This window comes from Leptopilina heterotoma, unplaced genomic scaffold (genome assembly GCF_015476425.1).
Source record: "Leptopilina heterotoma isolate Lh14 unplaced genomic scaffold, ASM1547642v1 Lhet_325, whole genome shotgun sequence".
In the NCBI taxonomy this organism is placed as follows: Eukaryota; Metazoa; Arthropoda; class Insecta; order Hymenoptera; family Figitidae; genus Leptopilina; species Leptopilina heterotoma.
This window is the reverse complement of record NW_025111019.1, coordinates 236,632-257,381: the sequence shown is the minus strand read 5'-3', so window position 1 is coordinate 257,381 and position 20,750 is coordinate 236,632. Positions and strand designations below refer to the sequence as shown.

The 20,750-nt window shown below is 30.4% G+C and overlaps 1 protein-coding gene across 10 annotated transcripts in view; it reads right to left on the bottom strand.

Annotated features, from left to right (window-relative positions):
- LOC122504964 (phosphatase and actin regulator 2) overlaps positions 1 to 20,750 on the bottom strand; it is a 131,117-nt gene that overhangs the window by 84,501 nt on the left and 25,866 nt on the right. For 6 of the 10 annotated variants that reach the window (XM_043616345.1, XM_043616339.1, XM_043616340.1 and 3 more), the window contains one exon: positions 8,936 to 8,974. The exons of the other annotated variants lie outside the window; for them this stretch is intronic. In XM_043616345.1, the coding sequence (XP_043472280.1) occupies positions 8,936 to 8,974 (39 nt within the window). The remainder of the gene's footprint in view (positions 1 to 8,935; positions 8,975 to 20,750) is intronic. 10 annotated transcript variants of the gene reach the window in all.

Sequence of the window (20,750 nt, the reverse complement as noted above, 5' to 3'; positions counted from 1 at the left end):
GAAAATCATTGAATTACGAAAAGTTTTTAAAAATAATTAAGTTTTACAAAAAATTCTACTAAAATTTTTGACAATAATTGAATTTTTATGTGGTATTTTATTAAATTTTTTTTTAAAAATATTTGATTTTCCAAGAAGAAATTTATTACTTTTTAAAAATAATTGAATTCTTGTGCGATAAATATTGTTATTTTTTGAAAATAATTAAATTTTGCAAAAAATTTTAATAAAATTCCTAAAAATAATTCAATTTCTATGAAAATTTTTGTTACTTATTAAGATAGTTAAATTCTTTCAAATAATTTCGTTAATACTTTTGAAATAATTAAATATAATTTAAAGAATTCAAATAATTTCAACACAATTGAAATTAAAAATTTTCAAAAAAATTAGTTTTATAGAATTGTCAGTATCCAAATAGTAGCATATAATGTATAAAAAGTTGTAAATAGTAGGTTTTAGTATAGTTGAGCTCGAAATCTGCAAGTAGAAATGTTTTTTGTCTTTTTTAAAATAGAGTTGCGAACCATAATGCAGATTTTCCTTATTAATTTGTTGTTGGTGAAAACTAATAGCAGTAGAAGTAGGAAAAGAAATTGTAGTATGCAACAGGCTATGCAACCAACAGAAGAAAAAAAACAGGCACAGTACAGAAGGAATAGTAGGATAAGTAGTGGGAAAGATAAGATGAACAGTAGTATACTAGTAGGATAGGTAGAACTAGTGGAATAAATAGTCGGACCATTAGGGACAACTGTAGGACAAGTAACAGCTTCAGTAAGATAAGTAGTGCAAAAGAGGTTAGGAATTGCATTAATAATATTATTCCGAGCTGTGCAGAGTGCAAATTATTATAAATGCAAGCAGATTGTGTACAGCGGGCAATGGAGATGTTTCCCGACATTAATATTGCATTGACTTTTGTAGCATGATAACCGTGTTCTAGGGACTTTGCGGTAGGTTGGCAACCAGCGTCCAGGTAATTGGGAACAGAAAACAAAGTAGGGTAGTCATAGCAACGCCCCAGCATCCCTTAGTTTCTAGGGAGGACACGCTGCAGACTACCTTCTGGAATCCCTCCCTCCCTCCCACCATTTAACTCACATTTTATTCCCTCCACGTAATTTCCTCACCTGCACAATATGCTTATTTGTTATTTACCTAACTCTCCAAATCCCGTAATAAATTACACCCACTTGTTAATGTTTCCCTTTGTTTGTTGAACCTTATTAGAGCCTACAGACTAGTGCTTGCACTACTTTAGAATTCACTATTTATAATAAGCTTATTCGTTTAGATTAGAATGCAAGAATGCAACTTTTCTACTAAATAATAATGCAGACGGAGCGTGTATTTGAAGGATGTGGAAATGAGATGAGGGTGCAATTTGGTGACTCTGTGATTAATCCTCGACCCTCTCGCAAGATATAAACCACAAGCAGACAAGTTGCAATACCTAAACATGCCGTACAATACAAAATGCAATCTCTTGGCACGTAATATCGTTCTATTGTTCTATTCCCTTTGCCCGCGTATTCCTCCGCCCCTCAATATTGGCTTTTTACTTACAACGGCAGGTACTTTGCGACGTTAATTACTCCACTTTAAATTTCATTCATTACTTTTCTTCTGGGTCTTCCGAAAAATCACAAGAAACATGTCACTCGATTATTTACAAGCTTTTAAATCGCTTTCAAAGTTATAGCCCCAAATGTGAGTAGCATTTTACAAATCCTTTTTCAAAAACTAAACTGTTTCGAAATATAAAAAAAAACAATAGATTTCTGAGAAATAAATTTTTATGAAAAGACTTAAACTTCCTTTTTGAACAGAAGAAAAGCTTTCTCTAAAATTCAGAATATGTTATTGAGGTATAAAACAAAGAGTCTCTTAAAAAGAAAAATCTTGATGAAAAAAGTTGGTTTGTTTTATTGAGGGTACCTTAAATCGCTTAGTGGAGACATAATCTTTCGTATATAGTCCTCAGAAAATGAAGTACTCTTTCACTGACCTACCTCAATATCGATCCTCGAGTCTCCCTCGGGAATTTCTAAAATTACTACTACTTCTCGAGAATATTCCCCTTATTTTATGCCAAACCTTACATCTCCGCATATTAAGAATTTACTGCCGTTATGTCAGCCCTTTCACATGTCGCACAAAAATGCTCCTCTTTCTGCAATTTCACTATTCCTACTATTCCTACTATTTGTTATTTTATTACTATTTCTGTTACTTCTACTTCTACTACTACTACTTTTTTAAATTAATATTTAATAATTATTATTTTTCCATAGGAATTAAGATTTTCAAATTCGGATCCGACTTTAACAAGCAAGAAAACTCGCCTTAGTCAATTAAAAATAGAAAAAAAGTCGAAAAAGTAATTTATTTAATTTGATTATATTTTGTATTTCACTGATTCTTCGCACTGATTTCTAAATTCAATTAATCAAACCTTGAATAATTTTGCTAAATAAATATTTAAATCCAATAGAAGAAAGAAATCAGAAAAATTGAGAGATGAGATGTAAATAATATGCTTCGTTTTCCAAGTATCGAAAAAAATCCAAGTACAGCTGCATTTTCCTATAATAGATTGCCAATACTAGAGATCGATTAAAATTCGTGTCATGACCGCGAACTCAAGATTAACCGGATATGAGAAAATCGATTGATTGAATCAAACGTGTATACAGTGCGTGATGCTTTTACGAGTAGATGACGTGCTGTCATGACTTAATTAAGGGTTTGTGTTATAAGCCCCCAAGTGTACGTCCCATAAATTCGAATACATAAATCTGAAAAACAAAAATCTCATAGTCATAACCGTCATCTTTCGAAATCATCTATACTATTCGATTTACTAATACAAAAACCAAAAAAAACACTGGGGGAATTCTCGATTAAATGATGAATCAAGAGGAAGTGGAGAAAAATTTAATGGAAGGAGCACATGTTTGGTTTTCAGAAAAAAAGAAGGAAGAGGAGTGTTGGAATGACGCACAAAAAAATATCTAAACGTGGTATTATTTTTAGATTATTTGGTACTGATGCGTGTTTATTTAAATTATCCCGAGTATTTTAAAATTGTCTGGTAAAAATGCAATATCCCGTTTTATAGAATGTGGAGAATCTGAAGATGGTATTGTTCTTAGATTTTTATATTAGATGATCTGAAGTTTATTTAAAGATATCTCCATGTTTGGATCAAGGCAAACTTTTGGGTCGTCTATAAAGATATCTTTAAAACATCTTGATAGATGATCCAAAAGTTTGTCTTCTATTATGATCCAAACGAAAAATAATCAGGCGAACCAGACTCCATCCAAACAGCTTTAGAATTATCTGTATGGAGATGAACAAACCTTTAGATAATCTATTACCAACTTTACAGATGATTCTAAACACGTGAAAATTTGTTATTTAATTAAAATAAAATAAGAACAGATTACATAATTTGATTTTGAAACATCTTAAATTGCAGCCCTACAACTGTAATACGTTAAAGTATAAATTGCTCAGAGCTCGTAAAATAAAATTTTCTTCTCTTCATTCCCAGCATGATTTGCTTTAATAATTGGACAGATGTGACAGGCGAGGTGTAAATTTTACTAATGAGAAAAGGAGATTTCAACACGGTACACGTTTTCCTTTGTAGTATGATGTTTTCTTGAGAGAAAAGTCGCGATAGACGAGAGAGAAGAGCGAGAAAGGAGATACTTTCTTTAAGACTGAGGAAGATCTTTAGAAGAGAGCAAACTCGAGAGGACGAGGTAACGAGAAGTGAAAGAAGAATTCTAGATATAAAACACAAAAAAAAAGAAAGAAAAAAGGTATGGCACCAGTCGGAGCCAATTGGATTTCTACGAAATATACTTTTTCCTCTTGAGAAAAATATCAAAAAAAATCCTTTCTTGACGAAAACAAATCGTTTTTTTCTTCAATGAGTATCATTTAATGAAGAAATCAATCTTTCTCTAAAAAAGAAAAAGAACAAAATCTGTAACAAATCTTTAAAAGAAAATCAATCATTCGAAGATAAAAGGCGACAGCTAATTTCAAAATGCTTCTTAGCAGGACTGTTGACTTGAAGTGTTCAATCAAGTGTGACAAAACGTTCGTCCCAAATACCAGTCTCGGTCTGAATGTAATGCGGATGCGATTCGACAAATCGCATACGGCAATTATTTATTCACGCAGGGTACACAAAAATATTTACATTCGTTAGAAAGAAAAAATTAAGGGATGAAAAATAAAGTTGACGTTACAAACTAAAAAAGCGGTTTTTAGCAAGAAAAACAATTCTTTTTCTAACAATTTTCGTGACTCGTGGAGACCAAGGAACTTCCTGTTTCTTTTCTAAGTTGTGACTATTCAACTCGGATAAATATATAAAGTGCTTGGCTCACAGATAGCAAGTGGATATACTCGGGAACAAGTGAGTATTATTGGTGTATTCAGAAGAATGAGAATGAACAGTTATTTATGAATAATAGGCGTAGCATAATACTCGATGAATGATGTTGTAAAAACGCACATTATACATACTGTATGTTAATTAAGACACCACTTTAGAAATGATGTATCTCAAATGGTAATGTTATTGTATTGTGAAAAAAGGTGGATGTATCACTGTGACAGTGTTGATTTTAAATTACGGTGTACAATATTAAGTCTATACGAAATTTTCAAATGCTTGTTTCCTAGGGTACTTTTTAGAAAGTTTTCTCAATCATTTCATTCATGATGACGGTTTAATACTCTTTTATCCTTTAACTTCAGCTCCATCTTTAGATTATCTCAACTTTATAGCACTTTTAGATGATCTGAATTCTAACAGGGTGTCTAACAAATTAAGGAAGATCAATTCCCTGACTCTTCAATTTCAATGAATATATTCCTATCAAGATGATGAAAAATTCTTTTGACAGCGATAAAATTTAGCATTTCTCGGAAATATAAAATTTTGATGCCAATTAAAAAGCAGTGTAATTCCTTGCGTACTATAAAAATATCTACCAAAAATGCAATTCAACATCCGTAACCCAAAGATTAATAGGCGCTTTCAACTCGTACAGCATCTGTATTCTATTGTTTAATAGCGTCTACAAATGGCACACACTATATCCATTCTGACATTTAATATAGCATTGTACAATAATTGGTTTGCCATCTGTACCCTAAATTTGTTGCCGAAACAGTAAAAAAAGTTATCTCTACGATTTCTTCAAAGAGAATCAAGCGAAACAAAATTAAACTCGAAAAAAGTAAAAATAAAAGTGAAAATAAATGTAAAAAAACTAAAAGGAAAAATAAAAGTAAAAATAAAAAAATAACGAGGTACGAGACAATAACACCTGGCGCTGTGAATTAAAATACGAGATAAAATGTTTCTCTGCAATTATTTAATAAGAATAATTAGGAGAATTATTATTGGATTATTATTGGAATTTGAAACTCAAACAGTTGCGCTTGTTTCTGTGGATTTTAATAAAGTTCCAAGGCAAACGAATGTGTACGACAAACACCGTTATTCGACGTGTACTATATGTACTTCCGAGGCACGTATAAACCAACAGTAGTCACACACTGTATATACATATATAGTCAACAACTCTGTACACTCTGCACATCACAGTAAACAACAAAAACACCTGATCTGACCGTGCTCTATCAATGAAAAAAGGCGCAAAAAATAAAAGGAAAAAATTCTAAAACCCAGAGAGAAAAATGGACTTTCCAATAATTTCTAAAGAGAATATAAGGTGTTCCCATAAATTCTTCCAAGCACATAAACACATGTTACAACAAAGGCATTCAATTATTTATATTCTAATCAAAATAGTTATTCGTTTAAAAATTCATTGATTTTCCATTCTTTTCCAAAGAAAGGAAGAATGGAAACGAATTTATAATTGAACAATTTTCTCTCTTCCTCTCTCTCAATTTTTGATATTATACAATACAAGAGAACATAAAAGTAAATTACCGACAATTATGATGCACTCTTTTAAAATTCGAAATTGCTCTGCAGTTAACGAAAATTACAATGTTCTCTTTCCTAGGATATCTGTGTGTACAAGTTACAAGTATATGTATAGTGAACTTGAAAACAAGATTTTCAACATACAAGTTTCTCTAACTCAACTCAGATATACAGGTTGACATAACTTCCTAGTTTGAAGCAGTAAATCAAAAGTTTATCTCTCGTCAGGGCAGTTAATAGCAACAATAAGAAGAATACAAAATAACCAGAAATTCCAGAAAGCATTTCCGTTGCAAATTTTTTATTTTCTTCTCATCAAAAATTCGAAATGCAAAATGAAAGTGTAAGTCCCTTAATGATGAAAATGAACGGATTGAAGAATAACAAATTATACACCAACTCCTCTTTCGGATGTTCTAAACCTTTCGAACTATTGCAGCTATTCATCCTACTAGTCCTGATATTTATCATACTAATTCCAGTGTTTATCCTACTAGCCCTATTCATCCTGCTGGTCTACTTTCTACTATTTACCCTACACTGAAAAAGAATTTAATTGATTCATATAACCATATTATCAATTAAATATTTACTTGAATCAAATAATATTTATTGGAGTCAATTAAATGGTTCAATTCATATTTGCTTCAAATACTGAAATTATTGGTTCAAACATCATTTAATTGACTCCAATAAATATTATTTGATTCAAATTAATATTTAATTGATAATAATAGTTAATTAATCAGTTATTTGAATCAAATAAATTTTTCTCCAGTGTAGAAATTTCAACAAGAATTCAATTATTTAAATACGAAAATTAATAACTTATTGAATAATGAAATGTTTCTTTAAATTGAATTCCCATAAAGTATTTTATAAACAAAATTTTAAATAATTGAATTCTTTTAACGAATTGCAATAAAATTTTTAACAATAATTAATTGAATATTAATTACATTAAAAATATAATAATTGAAACTCTGCAAATTTACGGACCTAGTTCGAGCCCTATTTAGAAAAATTCGCTAATTAATGCTCGTTGAAATTTTATTGGCATAAAATTAATATTTTTCTCTACAATTTCATCCGTTTTCTGACCAATTTCCAAAGTGAAATTCCATTGGAATTCCTGGATTCCATCTGGAAAATCATCGGAATTCTATCGGAATTTTTTGTCATAAATTCGATAAAATTCCTCTCGAGTGACTGTATGATGAAAATTATTTATCGGAATTCGAAGGAAATTTTTTTAAATGATTATACTTTACGAAAAATACTAGCCAGTGCGGGGAATAATTAAAAATGTAAATAGGAGAAAATATTTTTTTATTTTCATTGCAAATTTGTTAAAATTGCTTAAAAAGATGTAAATGTGAACGTGTAACATGAAGGTATGCAACAAAGACAGGCGGCATTTTCATAGTTTGACGCGCGTTTGAAAAAGACTGAAATGGCCCGTTGAGCGAAGTGAGAAAGGCACGTAACTAACGCACGTTTCGCTATTATTACGACGACATGGCGACCCCGCGACCTTTCACTGGTTACAGTAATCGCGATGGGACTTGGAAATGCATGAAACTTAATGCGTACAGTTGTAACAAGTTCAGGCGAAATACCAAAAAAAAAAAAAAAAAAGAAATTTAATGAAAATCCTCCATCAATTTTAAATGCATCCTTTGGCATTCTTTTACACCATTTATTTACACCGATTTTATATTTAATTTTTCGGTTTATTTTCAAATTTTGTTATTTATTTCCCTCTTTAATTGTAAACATCCGTTTTCGGTTAATTGCAAATTTGAATTTGGCAATCGGCGCATCGGACAAATGGCCTAGGGGTATTGCGCTTGCTGCGTGTACATAGAAGTCCAGGGTTGATTCTTGCCAAAGGCGTTTTTTTAAATTCAGTGGCGTTTACAATTAAATGCAATTAATTATTATTATCATGTAAAATAAATTTGTTCAGCCGGAAGGACACAAATTATATAATTAAATAAATATTTTCTAATAATACACAGGCTTAATTTTTGAAAAATAATTAAAACTCCTTTTAACAAAAGGCACATCAGTAAATAATTAAATGAAGTATTATTAGTTTTAATTAGATGAAATTGATTATTATTAAACGGATTAAATTTTCGAACCTAGAAAGACAAAAAAAGAAAAAGTAAATATGAAAGTGTAAATAAATAAAGTAAAAATGAAATTATCAGAATAATGTTAGCTAGACATCGTAAATTCAGACGAGAAATTGCTGAACTACATTGAAGCGAATGATTGCGTGGAATTTTGTTGATATCTACATAAAATGAGTTTTATAATGAGAAGATGTTACGCGAACGATGAATTCGTTTCTTCAATCACGCAACAAAGCAAGAAAGACCGCTTTACTAATAAATCACTTTCTACTCTCACACACACGATAGACTTAGACTCGCACGTCTTCAGCGACGTCGTTTTCTATGTCGCGACTCGCGAGCGAATCTTCCTCAAGAATCAAAACTCATTATAAACTGATGCAAGTATCATCGACGCAAACACATACTCAGCGTTCCCCTCGCGACTATCGATTTTCAATTTATTATTATTAACATTATTACAACATTCCTCAATATTATTCAATATTTTCTTTATAAATATTTCATTTAATTAATATTAGTAACTTATATTAATTAATTTATATTTAATTAGTTAGGTACTTTATAATTTAATTAACAATATTCGGTATTTAATAACTTTTGATTACTTTTGATTGAATAACTGAATACTTAATTACTATACTATAATTGAATTTAATAATTTGAAATTGAAACCTATAATGTTTATTATTAAGTTAACAATTTCCCAGTAAAATAAATACTAATTTCACCTCTAAAGAGAAAAAAAGAAGAAAGAAGAAAAATGACTTGAATTAAAAAAAGTAAAATATTTGAATTTACTCACGAAACTCGTCGAAGTAAAAGTGTATATGATTCGATTTACCTGAAACAGAAAGAGAAAAATAACAATTAAAGAAACATGTTTTAATTAAGAATCGAGATAGAGAGCGAAAGAAAAAAAGTTTAATTATATTATATTATATACATATTTTATACTTTTGCAATTAATCACTTTCAAAAACTTTCTAATCTCGGGGAAATTGCGAGAAAAAAGGGGAAGAACACGTTCCTCGGGCTGTGTGTGTATACACCTTTATACTTGGTAGAATGAGGGATTGAAATTGAAAGAGAAACCTGTCAACTCAGCGGATACTCTTAGAAGTGGAAATTGTGGGTGATCGAGGCTTTTAAGCTTATTAGTCGTTTTAGGACTAATAGCTTCGTCCAAATGGGATAGAATAGAATAGAAATATTTTTTCTCAAGAAAAAAAATATTGGACAACGCAACTATACCGTCAAAGGGTACAAATATTCAATCCTGCAAAACATGTTCAGGGTTGAGACAAAAAATTAATTTTCTTTTTCCCTGACTTTTCCCGCATTTCCAGATAAAAACATTAATAACTTCTTTCTTAAATAAATATTTAATCATTATTATTCAAATTTTCAAAGATTTTAATTCGAACCCTTTTCAAAATTCAATTATTTCTATGAATTTACTACATTATGCTTTTAATATTCAATTTTAATTTAAAATTTTAAGTGAAATTTATTTATTAATTAATTTTTATTAGAAAATTTAACAAGAATTCAATTATTTAAATACAAAAATAATTAATTGAATTTTTATGAAGAATTTTATCAAATTTTTTAAACATAATTGAATTCTTTCAGCGAATTTCAAAAAAAAAAATTTGAGAATAAATGCAATTTTCTATCATTTTATTTAAAATTGTATAAAAATTATTGAAATTCTGCGATAAGTATTGTTATTTATGAAAATAATTGAATAACTTGCAACTAATTTTATTAAAAATTTTTTTAAAGAATTGAATTCCTGTGAAGAATTTTATTTTTGAAAATAATTGAATTCCGAAGAAAAATATTATTATTTATGAAAATAATTAATTTCTTATGAAGAATTTTATTTAGATTTTTGTAAATAATTAAATTTGTCAGAATTTTTTAAAACTTTTTGAATATAATTAAATTCCATCGAGAAATTTCATTAAAAAATTGAAAATAATTGAAATCTGACGAAGAACTTTATTACATTTTTTTTTAAATAATAGAATTCCTGTGAAAAATTTTATTTTTGAAAAGAATTGAATTCTTGGGAAAAATTTTATTAAATTTTCTTAAATAATTGAATTGCTTCGAAGAATTTTATTTTTTACGAAAATGATAGAATTGTTTCGAAGATTTTTACAAACTTTTTGGACAATAATATTGTATTCCTAGGAAGAATGTTATATTTTACGAAAATAATTGTAATGATCAATTTTATTATAATTTTTCAAATTTATAAAGCATTTTAATAACTTTTTTAAAGAATAATTGAATTCTTGAGAAAAAATTTATTATTTATGCGAAAATAATTGATTTCTTGCTAAGAATTTTATTGAAAATAATTGAATTCTTAAGAAGAATTGTATTGAAAATAATTGAATTGAGGAAAGTTTCATTAAAATTGCAATTGTAGTTTAGATTCATCCAATCGAATTTTTATTTAAAATTAATTGAAAAAAGCAAATGTTTTTATTAATGTTTTATTATTTTGAAAAATACTGTAAGAAAATGTAAATGTTGCTTTGAATTACATTCCTCTATATTAATAATATATTCTATCAAGAGTAATAATTTGTCCGGCAAACTTATTATTACCCAACGAATTGCCGTAACAATAATAATTGTACCATTAAGAAATAGCTTGTATGAATCATTCATGCAACCACTCACATGTGAAGTTAATAAATGATTAAATAATGCTTCAGCAATAAATAGAATTCTGTGAAATTGAAAACTAATGAAAAGATAAAAGAAGAAGTGATTATTTTCTTTTGACAAAAGAGAAAAGTGTCAATATTTGGAATAGTCTGCATTCTCTAAATTTACGCCTTCGGTTTCGGTATGGATTTACCGACAGAAATGGGAATGTAATGATTTATTTATATCTGCACTGCCCCACATATAGTTTATTGCTGATAAAATTGTGGTAGCTACCTATGAACTCTAATTAATTTTCCCGATGCAGTAACCAGTTTTCAACTCCACCTTTACAGTGTTGCATTTAAATAACAGGATGTTGTATCAATTTTACTCTCTCTCTCTCTCTCTCTCCTCGGCAGTAAATTTGTTTTTCAAAGTCATTTTTATTATTGTTTCAATAGATGATCGCTTATCATCTTAAGCATGTTTTTCTCCCTTGTAAAGGTTGAGGACAAAAATATTTAATATGCAGATGATGTTCAAGATTGTTTTTTCTCTATTGCACAAGGTTTGAATAAAAAATCAAACTTTAGCATCTAGTCATATTAGTTTTTATGTATGGATTTCTTTTTGTTTGGTTCCTGCAATATCCGATTTTAAAAAGTGTCGGGACTAAGATTTTCTATGACATCATTCTTTATAAATCAGCACATCATCATCACAAAGTATTGAAAACAAAAATTTTAAATAAAAATTTGTATAAATAAAATTTTGAATGCTGTATGGAATATAGTGTCAGTAGTAAGACAAATAAAATAATGAAAAGTATGAATACAGTATATTAATAATAGGACATGTTTCTTCCACTCCACCTTTGTTTATCATTATTCATTTCGATTTGATGAATCATAAATCCACCTACAAGCCGATTAAATGTGCCAACACTTGAGAAATGCAAATTCTTCCTACTATCAGCAAATAGAAGTTTTCGATTGAAAGGAAAAAAATCCAATTATAGTTGTATTCCATTTTCAATGTAATTGTTTGGGCTTGACAAAAACCCATTTATGATGTTCTTTAAAGGGGAAAATTAAATTTAAACCAAAGCTTCTTTTATTGTTTTGGGAGCAAATATCTCAATAATGCAAATTGAGAGAATAAGTAGGTCTAAAATAATAATAATGCGATAGTTTGTAAACTTGCTGAAGCAATAATATCTCATAATGAATCTTTACAATAGAAGGGCTTGGTTTTATTTCTTTGGGAGAAAATTTGCAGTTCTCAAAGAAAAAACATTTCCCATTATTCCTTCTGCTTAAAAAGAGGTTTAATTATAGAAATTAATCTTGAAATTAATCTTGCTCTATAAATCGATTTCGAAATAAACCTTTTCTCGATCAGTAAAACAAAAATTTTCCGACTTTTTGTCACAATGAAATTGGTTATTTCGTTACTTTGAACTTTATTAAAATGGACGAATGCTTATTTGCATTTGGTCGATTTTTAACTGTTACGGGAGAGAGGGACATCTGCATGGTAATTTCACCCGTATGCGTATGCAGTGTAAGTGCGGCTGTTTTGTCCACCGCCGTTTCACAATAAATTAATAGACTTACTACCACTCCTCTTTTCTTACTTCCGCTCCACTTTGTCATTTTTATACACAAACTGAAATAAATGACAAAAATAATGCATTATTTTATTGTGTGGTAAAAATAATAAATAAATGGGAATTTGTTGTAAAAATTGTGATTGCATTCTTTTTCTTTGACTAAATTGCGGAAACGAACGCGATGTCCTCAATAAAGAAGAGAAGCATTTATTTCGCAACACCTGCTACCCTCTGATTGTATAGCCCCTTGAAACATTTCAGTTCCAGGGATAATCTTGACTCGAGGATGGTGGATAAAGACGAGTGGAGTCGTTTTAAATTATGTACTATATGCATGCAGACAGTAAAAGAGACGAGATTGAGCGAGGTTCTGGAGGAGGTTTTTGATTTTATTTAACAAATCCTTTGAACGCCTTTTGAGGTAGTTTTCTAATTAACATATATTATACTTGTTTTGACTTTGTAAACTTGTAACTTTCAGACTCGAGGTTGTCAAAATGTTTTGTTGCCTTGTTCTTTTGGTAAATTATTTAGAAGATCTTTTTAGTTTTTCTTCCTTTTCGCCCCTTGTAGTATTTATTCTGCCTTTTTCGAACTTTTCACCCCTGATTGTAAGACTTCTTCGGTTTTTTGGACCTATTACCCCTGATTGCAGGTTTTCTTTGGACATTTGGAACTTTTTACCCCTGAAAGTTATAACATCTAGGTTACCACAAGTCAATGTCAATGTCAACGTCAATGTTTAATAATTGTCAACAATGATGTTGATACCTCTCTTCGCATTCGGAATGGGATATAAAAATGATAATGAATTTTAAGACCCACTAAAGAATTTAATGATTCTGATGATAAAATATAACCAGATTTCGATTAATGCTTTTCCTGAAGCACACCAAATGAAAAAATGTTTCCTTGAGATAAACGGCTAATGCATCGAAAATAAAATTACAAAATACTCATCTTTCTCGTTTTTGACAAATATAAAGTTGAAAATTTTCCTCGAAATAATGTATAGGACTTTGTCAATGAAATAAAGCAACAGGTAGCAAATATAAACGGATATATCAGTTGCCTTGAGAACAGACTGCAATTCGACTCTTGGGAGCAATATTTTCCGTACACACGACACGGGAGGGGGGACCAATCTCTTATGCTTCTATGAATTCCCTAATAGCTAACATCTAACGACAAATTAACAGCAACAAGTTTTAACTTTATCAATATTAGTACTTTACAAACTCATCAAAAATTTATCAAAAACCTAGTTGCCTGATGACTAGGTTTTTGATAAATTTTTGTCCGTATACGGACAGTTTCACGATTTACAGAAAAAGAAAGTCGTATCGTCACAGGCTTCTTATAAAAATATGCAAAAACAATGGTACTTTGATATTGGTTTATTTATTTTGTTGATGAATCCAGGACAAAACCCAGGGGGTATTTCTCAAAGGGAAGCTTCCTTTGAAAACGGATCAAAGAAGCAAAGGTGTACATTTTGTTCTTGTAAATGCGTTTTTCCAACTTTTCCAACTTTTCCTCCAGGTTGTTTGTATATTTGTGTAGAGTCGAGAAGAAGAGATTGCGAGTACCGTTATCATCGCGAGTGTGAAGATGTAATGGTGTAAGCAGATATAGCATCACTGGTGTAAGGTCTCAGTTTCCGAATGCGTGACGAGAAAGAATTTCCACAGACGATACCTAACAACTATCAAACGCCATGGGAAATGATTTTTGCGTCTTTCATACGCGAATTCGATAGTATTTTTACTATCTGTTATGGAATAATTAAACAACCAAGTAAATTAAAAATAGGATTGGAAATATTAAGCAGGTATGTTTCTAAAAATGTCCTCTTCGAAGTTAAATGCACGACAAATAACAAACCGAAGCGAAGATCAGGTGCATCGAATCTCCTACTGAAATATCATACGTATCATGTCCTAAAGTTTTTTCCTTTCAGATCGAAGAATAGTTTAGATGACAGACGAGACAAGGGTCAAGGGAATGATCCGTCACGACCAAAGTTTTAGTGCAGCGATTCGGAATTCATTTTTTCCGTGGGACAGAAAGGAAAGGCAAGGAGAGGAGAGGAGAGGAGAGGAAAGGTTGGAACGTAAAACAGGAATTCGTATTATAATAGGCGGCACCCAACCGACCCGTGTAGTCGAGTCGTTGTATAAAGAGAAAATTGTTTTCAACAAGCCAAAATCTTTGCTGGCAAAACTTCTAGTTTCACAGGCGCCTTACGACTATTTTCCTCGTGGATATTCGCCAACAGAAAAGGAGGAAAAAACCTTTTTCAGTAAATAAAAATTCGACAAGACATTTTGACTACAGCATCTCTACAAACACTAGAACTACTAAATGCATCAGTTGATCGAAATGAAACAAAGAAATTTAAAATCATCATTAATTCCACCACTCATTCTGGTAATTAATTAATTATACCGTTTATTCTAAATATTTTTAAAAGTAATCGAATTGAAAAGCTGGGAAAATATTTTTTTCCAAAATCAAACAATACAGATTACAATCTATTTTGAATGTGAATATGAAAGAGCTGTGAATTTATCAAGCTGCCAATAGGAATTGGTGTATATTGAGAGAATTTCAGTCTGAGTCGCACTTGATTGGAAACGACAATCGAATCGATTTTCCCCGGCTCTGATGAACAGAGGACACGAGAGCAGGAGGTTTGTTACCCCCGAGCCCGACGACCGACGAAATCACACACAGAGGCAAACCAGTCGAAATATATTAATGGCACTATGGCACTGACGAGAATTATTATTATCACTCAGTCTAGTCGGCCTGACACAAAAAGCGAAATCTAATCTCGGCTAATTATGGGGTGAGAGAGCAACCGAAATCTCGAGATCCTCGTAATTCGCAGATCCAATAACATTACTCTAATCCTTTTAGAGTTGAGATTGAGGTAGCGACACAACATACGGAATAGAGCGAAATCGATACCCCTGACGACAGTCGGCTAGCCGACGCCATTATAACAATGTTTCCCTTCATCAAACATTTTCCCTTTACATTCATTCCTGTACATCTCATTCAAAAACTGTCCGCAACTCAAGAACTTCTTTTTCTGATAAATCCCCCAAAAAAAGAAAGGTTTGGCCAACGATTCACATAGGGGCCAATTTTCCAATCGGAGAATATCTAAAACTAGACTTGTATAATGAAATTACTGGCAAAGGTTCGGAAAGTGGGGCACAACGAGCATATAGTCACAGTCAAGTGAATTAGGAGAAATTCTATATTGTTAAATAATTGTACTGTCAATATATACACACAATGAAGCGTTATTATTAGCGCAGAAAATTACATGAAGCATTCATGCAAAACTGAATCACCAGAAAAGGACAACCTGAACATATCACACTTGATAATTAAACCATCTATATATACGAATGCTGCTTTTGCTCCACCGATCGATTATTATTAAGTTCATTAAACCGTCATTTCAAAATTAATTTTTCATCTCTCAAGAATGCTATTTATTTCTCCAGATCCGCGATATTATTTTGTTGTCGTCAACGCTGATTCGGAAAGTACTTTTCAAAAATAAACCTTAAAATTTAGATAATTTAGAGTGATTCTACAATTCATTGCAATCTCAAAAAGTTAGATTAGGCCGATTCTGCAATTTTGAACATGATAACAAAATTCGGTTCAGATAGGGAGCTTGGCAATTGGATTAATATTGTAAAATGAGTATAATTTCAAAATAGACCAAAGATATGAGCATAACTTCGAAAATAGGATAATTTAGACTGATTCTACAATAGAATTAATACCTACTGTAAAACAAGGTTGCCACAAAAATTTAATTTTGTTTTTCCCTGATTTTCAGACTTTTTCCTGACTGATTCACTCCGAAAATTATTAGATACTTAAAAAAAGGTTCTATTACATTTTTTAACGAACATCCTTAAATTGTAAAATTATTCAAAAACAACAATATGTTCTTTTTTAAATAAATATTTAGTCAATATTATTTTTCCATAGGAATTAAGATTTTCAAATTCATACCTTTTGAAATGCAATAACTTATAATAAATTTAAGATGACAGAGTGATAAAATCCTTATTTTATATCATAAGAATATTGTAACTATAAATTCAAATTTTAAAGGACTTGAATTTGAACCCTTTTCAAAATGCAATTAATTCTAAAAATTCACGCTACAATGCTTTTAATATTCAATTATAATTTAAAATTTTTAATGCAATTCATTTTTTAAATTAATTTTTATTAGAAAATTTTTCGAGAATTCAATTATTTAAATACAAAAATAAATACTTTATTAAATAATTGAATATTTCTTAAAATTCTTAAAAATTGAGTATTTCTGCATCAGTAATTGGTCTTAAAATTTCTATTTAAATTCATTAAAAATTGAAATTTCGTAAAATTTCAAATTGAAACCTTTGAAGTTTATCTATTTATGAAGATTGTAAACACAACTCTTTTAAAATTCAATTAATTTGAAATATATAAGTAAAATTATTTATTATATAACTTCCAAGTACACAGGAAAAAAAGGTCTGACTCCGTTTACACCTTAAATTCAGCCCATGTATTTTACATAAGTCTGTCCTTGTTTAACGGGGCTGACTCCGTTTACACCTTAAATTCAGCCTCAAAAAGAGGCTGAAAGTAAAACTTTTTTTTTAGTGTGTAATAATATTATGTGATAGTTTTTCAAAAATTAAGTTATTTAAAAAAAAAATTAGTGTCTGAAATGAAATTGAAGGTTTTGTATTAGAATTCTTGGCAATTTTATAGTTTATGAGACAAACAAAAAAGACAACAAAATTCATAATTTTCTTATAAATTTTAAAACTTTATTTGTTTCCAGTATACTTTTAATAAAAATCCCTGACTCTTCTCTGACCTGTGGCAACCCTGCAATTGTATTAATATTGTAAAATGAGTATAATTTGAAAATAGAGCCCAAGATTCTATAATAGAATTAAAATTGTAAAAGGGAAACATAACCTCAAAATACAGACCTAAAAAGAAAAGAACAGAAACTTGTTTTCATTAAGGCAATTCTACAATGGTATTTCTCGTATTTCTATTACCAACATGTTAATATGGCCTCAAAGAACAAAATGTAAAATTCCAGTTACAGAATATTTATAAAATTTTACTAGAAATAGAAAAAGTACACAGAGTTTTATAAACTTTTTCTAACTCTAGTAGCATTCTACTATTTAATAGTATGAGTAATATTCCGTAAGAATAGTTATTCAGTTAGTCACAAAATATTACTCTCGAAAAAAGTAAAAAGAAAAATACTCAACATTTTCTTAAGAAAAAACTATAAAAATCAAAACCGGAAATAATCCCTAACCAAGGGTAGATTAGTAATAATAATAATAATAATAATAATTGTGCTTTTCATGGGCGTTTTGAGGTTCACGTTCAGTGGTCTTGTCGATTGGGATTAGCCCGATTCTATTCTGGTCGCAGACGAACCATAAGGTTATATACATCACACAGAATCAACGACCCTGTTGTTCTTGTAAGCGGTCAAGGTTCATACTGCATTTTCTCAAGGTCCATTCATCTGTACCATAAATTAACCATTTCGACTTTAATTTATTTTCCCAAGCAACTCCAAAACCGCACAACCAAAAAATTCCCCACTCAAGTACACTGTGGAAAAAATAATGCTCCACACAGACAAGACATTAATTTGACCTCTTTTAATAATTGTTCAATTTATCTCGTCATCTGTGGGCGTTTACGTGTGTATCTCAACATTGCAGGCGAAGATACGTCATTTCTAATAAAGTTCTTTTTTAAAGAAAAAGACTATTTATATTTGACGCGTTCTGCACAACGAGGAGCTTAGCATCATCTAACAGGACTGCAATTTTTATGCTGATATTGTCAATGGCAAATTTAAACCCAAAAATTAATTTAGGCTAAAACTACATTTGGTTTAATGTTGAACGGCGAACATTATCTTAATGAGTGTTTTGGTCATTTAGGGCAATTGTACGAAGGTTCTACATTTGTAGATAAAAAAGAACCTACATGTTTCCTACCAGAGATGTAATAGTCAACGGCGAAAGAATAATCGAAAACAGCGCACGCGAGGATCTACTGTTTCTCAAGAATGCAAAATGCACATTCCGTTCTCTCCTTGCGTAACAGTGGCAGTGCTTCATCACACCTTCGAATCCAGGGCTCGAACCGGTGAAAGTATTTAAAAATACGCAAAAATTTTAAATTACGGACCAATTATTATTAACAAAAATATAACCAGTCCGAGTCAAATAAGAGCATTTTACTTATTAAAACTAGAAATTCCATTTTTCATAACTATGAAACATGAAGAAATCCATCACATGAAGCAATCAATATCCTCATGTTTTACAATAATTAAAGATGACCGAGTGATAAAATCATTACCAATTCAATTATTATTTATAAGAATTTTTAACTTAAATTCTTCTTTGAATCGATTATTTTTAATAATTTTCAAAAAAGTTCTTTGACAATTTTCAAATCCATTTCTTTATTACAGTATTCAGTTTTAAGAAATTTCAATTAAATAAATATTAGAAAATAAAAACTTGAGTGGATTTTCTTTTCGAAAATAGAGGAAATGAAGGTTTTACGTAGAAAAGTGGCGAAAAAACGGAGGCACAGAATGTTAACGCTAAATTAGCAGCATGAAGCCACTTGCGATCCAGTTTCCGGTACGCGGCTAATAGTGGAACAATACTGCGGAATGTGGCACACTATAAATGTATACATTTCCCGGCTAAAATGTCCGCGCGACTCTAAAAAACTTTCCCACACACCCGCGCGCACATTACGCGGAAAGAGAATCGCGTCCATCGCACAGCCTCTCCGCACAATTTCTCTCCAATAAAATTTCTAAACGACAGAAACAGAACAAATTAAGAAAAAGAGGAGGTGAATTAAAAGAGCAAACTTTCTAGCCTACTCGACGCATACCACACTTGATTGCCAGGATTTAAATAAACGATTAAGAACAAGGAATGCGCAGACTTGCGGGGAGAGAAAAAATAGCCACTAACAATTCAAACGCACCAGAGAGAGGAGTAATTTATTTCTTTACAGAAGGATTCTGTTTTTCACGCAGTTATCTTTTCTTTCCTTCGAATATTTCTTCGTCGATAGTCCCCTCTAACTTCTTCCCTCCACAGTTATAACCTTTATTCCCGCACTTTCTTTGTTCCGCTTCGTTATTCCTATTTTTAAAATCGATTTTCATCATTCCACATTTTTTCTTCATTTTTTCTCGCCTTTCTGATTCCACACTTTTTTCTATAAAAAGAATTATCACAAAATATTCCGACTTCCTTTCAATAATAAAATCATGTCTCATTGCACCAACTCAAAGCTTCTTTTAAAAAAATAAATATAAAGATTTAAATTTATTTACAGTCATTCTACAATGGGATTGGAAAAACTATGAAACACGAAACTGTCGATTTTTACGATTTTAACCTATGAAGTTCATCTGCTACTAACAACAACAACACCTAGCTTATTAACACATGACATAATTCTATCATCTACATCAATTTTTACCTTCGTATTATTAAATACTGCAACTCTCTTTATGTCAAAATTATCCTCAAATTTTTGAAATCCAAAAAAGTTGTTATTTTCTGTTGTAAAACACCATTTTTTACAAGGCAGTATAGCACAGTCCAAATAATTTCTCATCTCATCAAAACTTAATTCTTCATTAAAATTAATTATGTTAGTATTGTTTAACGTATTGAAACCTACTTTTACCTGTTTAATCAAAAAAACAATAGTGTTAATTATTAAATTCAATTTTTAAACATGAAATTAAAAATATAAATTAGAGTGAAGTCTCCTTATTCTCACTTCATGGGAAAAACATTTTAAATATGTTAGACACAACCTCAAAATAAAAAATCAAATGGTAAACATAACCTGAAAAAATTAAACTTTAGGTGGTTCAGCAATGGAGATTATATTGTCAAGAGGTAAACACAATCTTAAAATGAAGGTGAATTAAAGTCAAGTGAAAAGTGAAAATGGCCTTCAAGAGACCAACATAACCTCAAAGTATGAACGTAACCTAAAATCGTATTTATATTAAATATACTTAAGGTAGTTCTGCAATAGTTTTTTTCGTTAGATTTTCCAGTGAGCCAGAGAGGAGACAAAATATTTATCCCAGAAGCAGCGGAAAGTAAAGGAGAGTTGAAACGACAAGTGTAGCGACATCACTTTGAGAGTTTCGTTTATAGAGAACATTTATATGTGCATGTAGTTTAAAAAGTTTTGACAATCATCCAATGGC